Here is a 7,500-nt window from a genome sequence, read left to right as displayed (position 1 = left end):
ACGTCACTTCCTGCTTCAGCACTGTACCAGAGATTTTCATCCGCCATTTATTTTCGCATAGACATTTCCTAAAATGCTTATAAAAATAGTTTTATTTGTTCAAACCAAACGGTTCAGCTATATTTAGAAACAGGAGAGGCCGCATAACATTTCAGTCGGACCAAAACGTAAAAAAATGCGGGTTTAAAGAAATGTTGTTTCAATGTTGTTTGTTTAAGTTTTGGTCCAAGTGAAATGTTCTATGGTCTCTCCCGATTCTAAATATAGCTGAGCTGTTTGGTTTGACCAAGTAAAACAATTTGTATAAGCATTTTACGAAATGTCTATGGGAAAATAAATTGGGGAAGAAAATATCTGGTACAGTGCTGAAGCAGGAAGTGACGTTCACTTTGCCTCTCTATTGTACGTGGGATGACAAACGCGGGAAGACGGATAAAGACAGACAGACAGAGAGTGAGACAGACACAGACAGACAGAGAGTGAGACAGAACAGAGAGTGAGACAGACACAGACAGAGAGTGAGACAGAACAGAGAGTGAGACAGCCAGAGGAGGGAGATACTCACAGCGTGGTAAGTTCACCGGGGTAAGGTGGAGCAGAAGGTGGAGGGGATTGAATAAAAGTGATTGGATGCGATAAAAGAAAGAGGTAAAAAAAGAAAAGGGAAACATTATTGAAGTGTCCCCAAGAGAAATGTGACAATCCAAGAGAAATGTGACAATGTGAGAGCTCTGCCCCAACATACAGCCTATTTTCTATAGCGCTAGCAACATTGACACGGAATAGCACATTACAGGCCTTTGGTATGCAGATCAACACAACATAATATGAGTCTTTTGTAGGGTCATATTCGTATCAATCATCTTTAGCGCTGAGACAAGAGACAGTAATGGTCGATAGCTGTTTAGGAGGATATGAAGTACCACAAGGATCAATATGACTGATGTGGACGTGTGCACTGAATGTCAATATCCTAACAATGCTAATGTTGAAAGGCTTGTGAACTCGCCAGAGGAGGCTGAATTCATACGCAAAACTGTGTGTGTGTACTGTAGTATACAAAAACACACATTCTTACTGCACTGACTCAATCAAATTGTGAATGTACTGTAATGTAAAGTATTTACAAGGTAAATAAATGCAGTTCTGATCCTCAGAGGCCGGTGATGTACTACTTATAAAGTACCATAGAAGGGGCAGAGAGTCTACAACTTAGGGATGTAACGATATGAAACTTCACTGTACGGTACGATACGGTGGTATGGTATCTCCCAAAATATCACGGTATACGGTATTTCACGGTATAGATTGTTTTTCACCCTTTCAATTAAACGTACATGTACATCGGAAAAAACAAACAAACAAGTATTTTCTTTTACTTTGAAAAAAAATATTGCTTTATTGAGCTGAAACTGAAACTAATATGAGAATGTTTACACGAGACTCCTCCATAGAGCCGTTTGGAGTGGACGTCACAGGGTTAGCTGCGCACGCATCGCGGTAGCCAGAATTCTGAAGAAGCAAGTGAAGCCCAAACTGAGAGATCCCCGGAATACAGGAAAAAGACGTCTTGTGGCGTCTAGACGCTGGGCTTTCCCACTAGGAATATATGACGATGTCCAGCACTGCAACTTTGGTGATGTAGTTGGATCCTAGACCCATCCTGACAGTGAGTACGGGTCAGGAAACCTCACCCCATTGAAAGAGTTATCTTATTTGTGTCAGGTAACCTGTCTGTTGCTAGCAAAGCTTTAAAATACGTGGAGGAGGCGTCCGGATCGTCCATATTTCTATGACAGATGAACCGCTAATTGTAACTTTTTGCAACCAGTTCGGCTCCGCCCACAAAATACATAATCGCTGATTACAAACATAAAAAGGGTCTATGATTAACTTATTTGTAGTGGCGTGCGGCGCCGTGCCTATTGCACAAAATATCGTGGGCACGGTATTATAGGGAAAGCTTACGGTACGATGATGGTGGTCACGGTATCTGGCAGTCATCGTTACATCCCTTATCTACAACACAGGCTCACATACTGCTCACTAACTGACACACAACAACACAGGCTCACATACTGCTCACTAACTGACACACAACAAATAGCAACACACAGCGAAGGAACATGCAGGTCAGATGCTACTAAAGCCGTGTGACTCTCAGCTGCAGAGCCTCCTCAGAGTTCACTGAACATGATAGAGAATCTTTTTGTTGCTGAAGTTCATCCCGAAGCAAACTAGCCAGATTTGTCAAGCATGTTCAAGTTTAATGGGGTTTTTTTAAAGGCGAATTAATCGCGTGATAACCATGCTGTTTTGCAAATTGCTCGAATAAGAGCATAGAGAAATCCATGCAGTTAGGAGATCACACTTCCCTCTCATAGGTTCTATAAATCCACTGAAACAATCACTATACTGTATCTCCTCACCGGCTAAAGTGGCTTTAACAGAGATAAACGGAGGCGTGATTTGTTGAAGAGGCAGTCTCCCTAACAAACAGCACATTCTAGTCGTAACAGAGTGTTCTTCTATCTGTTACTTTGCTCCTTGGTTCCTTGCTTTCTATTCGGGCAGCGACTGACTCGTGTCCTCAGAGTTCCATGTACTCTACACTCGACTCGTCACGCCTGAGCAACCTTCAGTCCACTCTTAGACGATTCCGTCCCTATTTGCTGACAAGAACCTGTCATGCTCGAGGAACTGCACGTATAGGTGTGCTTGTGCGTGTACAAACGCGCGCACACACACACACACACACACACACACACACACACACACACACACACACACACACACAAGGCACGCATACTAAACACACACACACACACACACACACACACACACACACACACACTTGCACCTTTGTATTTAGGGAACAACTTGTACTTAAATACAATACTATATACATTACTATACAAATTACTACATTACTATACAAATCCAACTCCACTCTAGAGCTGCAACGATTAATCGATTAGTTGATCGACAGAAAATGACTATTTTGATAATCGATTAATCGTTTTGAGTACAATTTTAAGAGAAAAGGTCTAAATTCTCTGATTCCAGCTTCTTAAATGTGAATATTTTCTGGTTTCTATACTCCTGTATGACAGTAAACTGATAGTTGTAGATAAAACAAGATATTTGAGGGCTTCATCTTGGGTTTTGGGAAACACTGATCATCATTTGTTATCATTTTCTGACATTTTATAGACCAAACAACTAATCGATGAATCGAGAAAATAATCGACAGATTAATCGATTATCAAAATAATCGTTAGTTGCAGCCCTACTCCCCTCCTCTGTCTACTTTCCAGCACAGCATTGAGTCTTTACACTGAACTGGTTTGGTTTGAGACGGCTTCAGTTTGCCTGATAACTGGAACGCCAATATTAGTCGATCGCACCGTGCCGGAGACGTCAATAGACCACTGGAAACATCTAGCAAGAATCCAAACACAGCACGACTAAACCCACAGGAGGACAGGCCAAGTATCCAAACACAGCACGACTAAACCCACAGGAGGACAGGCCAAGTATCCAAACACAGCACGACTAAACCCACAGGAGGACAGGCCAAGTATCCAAACACAGCACGACTAAACCCACAGGAGGACAGGCCAAGTATCCAAACACGCACGACTAAACCCACAGGAGGACAGGCCGGCTAAGGCGGGGGGGTCTAACTGCACTGTACCCGTTCTCTTATAGATGGGAGGCTTCCTGTAGATGTTGGGGTCCCCTGTGGCTGAGGAGAGAGAGAGGAGATGGAGAGGTGAAACGTGGAGGAGTAGAGAGGAGGACAGAGGAGAGGATCTGACTCTCTGTTGGGGATGATGGGGAGGGAGGAGGGGAGGAGGGGAGGAGGGAGGGGGGGAGGAGGGAGGAGGGAGGAGGGGAGGAGGGGAGGGAAGGAGGGAGGAGGGGAGGAGGGAGGAGGGGAGGAGGGAGATGGGGAGGAGGGAGATGGGGAGGAGGGAGGAGGGGAGGAGGGAGGAGGGGAGGAGTGGAGGAGGGAGGAGTGGAGGAGGGAGGAGGGGAGGAGGGAGGAAGGAGGAGGGATGAGGGGAGGAGGGGAGGAGTGGACGAGGGAGGAGGGGAGGAGGGAGGAGGGGAGGAGGGGCACTCGTAAGGGGAGGCAAAGATGTAATATGAGGGGAAGAGGAATGCCAAAGCAATTTTGTGTGGTTTAAAAAAACGGCTGAGACACATCTCCACACACCCCATCGCCCCCAGAATAACTTAAAAGCATAGTTCACATGTTTTCAAGTCTAGCCCTATTTGCTACTTACCAACGATGATGTTGATTGGTAGAGTTCTTTCTCTGCACAGTCCATGCTGTGCCTCATAGTAGAAAGTTGGGCAAAAACGAATCCAAGGTCAATGAGGTCACGCTCCTGTATGTACAAGCTGACTGAAGCTCACTGAATGTTACTTTGTGTGCACTGTGTGTGTGTGTGTGTGTGTGTGTGTGTGTGTGCACTGTGTGTGTGTGTGTGTGTGTGTGTGTGTGTGTGTGTGTGTGTGTGTGTGTGCGTGCTGTGGATGACATTTCAGTGAGCTTCAGTCAGCTTGCACATACAAGACAGGAGCGTGACCCCATTGACCTTGGATTAGTTTCTTCCACAACTTCCCAGAGCTATCATGAGGAACGGTATGGATTGTGCTGAGAAGGATCTCTACCAACCAACATCATCATTGGTAGGTAAGTAGCAAATAGGACTAGTCTTTTAAAAAAAAAGTGAATTATCCCTTTAAGATGATCTTGCTGTGTGACTTGTGTTAGTGAAACATGGTGGATGGATCTAACCTATGAGATGTTTAGTAGTGGGGATGAGGGAAGACGTGCAGTCCTACCTGGTACATGAAAATGTTTAGGGGGCTGGTATGTGGTGGGGGTGCTTGCCCGCCCCTCTTGGCCGTAATAGGGTGAGCTCCTGCCACTCTCAGAGCCTGCAGCCAGCCCCAGCCAATCACAGCAAAGGAAACGTGAGCATGAAGAAAAGGCCCTGTCACAGTAGCCCACTCACACACAGATGAAAACCCCAGCATACTTTCCTTCAAAGCAGAGCAATTTAGAGAGAGAGAGTGGCGTCAGCGGAGGACCAAAATGCGTGACTCATTAGCCAATGAACAGCCAGCAGGAAGGGGTCTCGCGCTACTTTTGAATCCTAAAATAAAGCTGATAATGTACAATTTGATTCTAAAAAAAAAAAAAAAAAACTTTCAAAGTACAACACAAACTGGCCATTTTGCTGCAACTCCACAGCGCCGCTTAATCCAGGACCTTACTTCCTGGAACTCTTGAGAGTAAAAAAAACTGGTCCATTGGAGTGAATGGAGATGTCGCAACTCTTCTATATACACGGCTCTGCTTCAAAGTAGGAGGAAGTGACATTCAATGACTTTTCCACCTGTGTAATGACAGAAGCTATGGACTTGGCAACAGCGTGACAACAGCAGGCTTCAGAAGAGTTATTACAATGTCAATACACATGTGTAAGAGTTAAGGGAAATGGCAGCCAACAGCAGCATATGAGTGGAGTGGACTTCCACTGGTAAACAGTGAAGAACATATATGAATCTGTCAATCCTGTATCACCACTGATATCACAGTACAGCATATGAAAGCATATTGTTGTAAACATATCAGTGGTCATGAAGGAAAATGGATTATGAAAAACAAACTTGATTGTAATGGTTTTAATGATTTTTCACTTGAATGACGTCATTCCAAAAGAATCCAAAAGTAATTGTACATGCACTTTGGTTTAACTTGATTACTAACTACTAACTAACTAAGTAACCCAGTTGTAGGTGGATCACCAGGCAGGAACAGGGTCTGTCTGACTCACCGGGGTAGCCGAAGTGCTGCGGGGAGCGAGGCATGATGGGAGACATGCCCTGGCGGCTGTACGTCGGGGAGTCAATAAAACCTGGACTGGAGCACCGCCTCTGCTTCATGTCCAGGCTGTCGTAGTCCTGGAGAGAGCAGGAGAGACGGTGGGGGTGAAAGGAGAGCAGGGCAGAGCGGTCAGATAAATAACGACCGGTCAAAACGTCCAATACAATGAACTTGTTTAAACGTGTCCAAAACCCACCACGCCTTAGAAAAACTTACCTGAGAATAGGGAGAGAGAGTCCCAAGTGACTAAAAAATCAGTGGAGAGAGAAGAATGATTATTTCAGGCACAGATGTGTGTAACTGAAAGCAGTATCTCTGTATATATACTGTATATATATATATCTATATATAGATATATATATATATATATATAGATATATATATATAGATATATATATCTGTATTGAACTTGATGAATTTGCATGAAAAGAGCACAACAAAGAGCAGACCCGAGCAAAAACAGTATCCACAAAGTATTTATCGTTTGTTTTAGCCTACTTAGGTGCCTGATGGGGTGGGGTTTGCTGCAGGGGACAACAATAATTAGCAAACCGAAAGTTCAAACGCACAAAAATTATTCAACTTAAATTGACTCGACTTATCTGTGATTTAAATGTTGCCGGATACTACCGGAATTGTGTGTGGTTCAGCAAACCCCACCCATCTGGTACGTCAAACAGTTAAAAACAAACGATACCAATCATTTTGCAAATACTCTATGACTGAGGTCTAATAAAGACACAGCATTCTTAATGGAGAAGCACATAATATGGGAAGCGTTTTTCTTTCACGGTGGCTCTCCGTCTGCAAACTAAACCGTCTTCTCCTGAGAAAGAGACCTGCTGAGGTTGGACTGGAGTGTGTGGCAGTAGTACCTCCCCATAGCTGTAAGTGTCTAGCCTGTCATCAGAGGTGTATCTGTGGTAGGGCTGGTGGTATGCGGACGATATGAGGTCAGGCTGTTGGACCTCGTATATGGCCTTGACCTTTGGCAGGGCAGCTAGGTCCTTATAATCTAGGATCTCACTCTTCACTCTGGCCTGGAGAGAGGACACACACACACAAACACACACCAAAGACACAAAACACACCAAGCGAACATCAACTACACGGACCATGATGCACAGAGGCAAAGCGGACTGGAAACCTGCACCGACGACAGGAAGTGGATCATGCGGCTGCGGTGTGGAGAGCTGATGAGGCGCACGCACGAGCCCACACACACATGCACGCACGCACATGTGTGTGTGTGCACGTTCACGGAACACGTGTCGACTGCAGAACCTGACAACAGCGTAAGTTGTTGACCTTCAGCAGCTGCATGTGTGTGCGAGAGAGAGAGAGAGAGAGAGAGAGAGAGAGAGAGAGGCGGGAGAGCAGAGAGAGAGAGAGAGAGAGAGAGAGAGAGGCGGAGAGCAGAGAGAGAGAGAGAGAGAGAGAGAGAGAGAGGCGGAGAGCAGAGAGAGAGAGAGAGAGAGAGAGAGAGAGAGGAGAGGGGGGAGGGAGAACAGACAGTATGGACAACAAGCATGCTTACACTGCATTTTCCCCTCATCCATCACCTTAAACAGAAAGGTCATTGATTATGAGAGGAG

At 45.1% G+C, this 7,500-nt stretch overlaps 1 protein-coding gene across 1 annotated transcript in view; it reads right to left on the bottom strand.

Moving 5' to 3' along the window:
- ablim3 (actin binding LIM protein family, member 3) overlaps window positions 1-7,500 on the bottom strand; it is a gene marked incomplete at its 5' end in the record, with an annotated part of 43,721 nt that overhangs the window by 8,406 nt on the left and 27,815 nt on the right. The window contains 5 exon segments of the mRNA XM_083651736.1: window positions 3,698-3,748; window positions 4,858-4,953; window positions 5,856-5,982; window positions 6,122-6,151; window positions 6,781-6,945. Of these exon segments, the coding sequence (XP_083507862.1) occupies window positions 3,698-3,748; window positions 4,858-4,953; window positions 5,856-5,982; window positions 6,122-6,151; window positions 6,781-6,945 (469 nt within the window).

Source organism: Poromitra crassiceps, assembly GCF_964638095.1.
Source record: "Poromitra crassiceps genome assembly, chromosome: 15".
NCBI lineage: Eukaryota > Metazoa > Chordata > Actinopteri > Beryciformes > Melamphaidae > Poromitra > Poromitra crassiceps.
The sequence above is the reverse complement of the archived record's forward strand: the minus strand, read 5'-3'. Positions and strand labels throughout refer to the sequence as shown.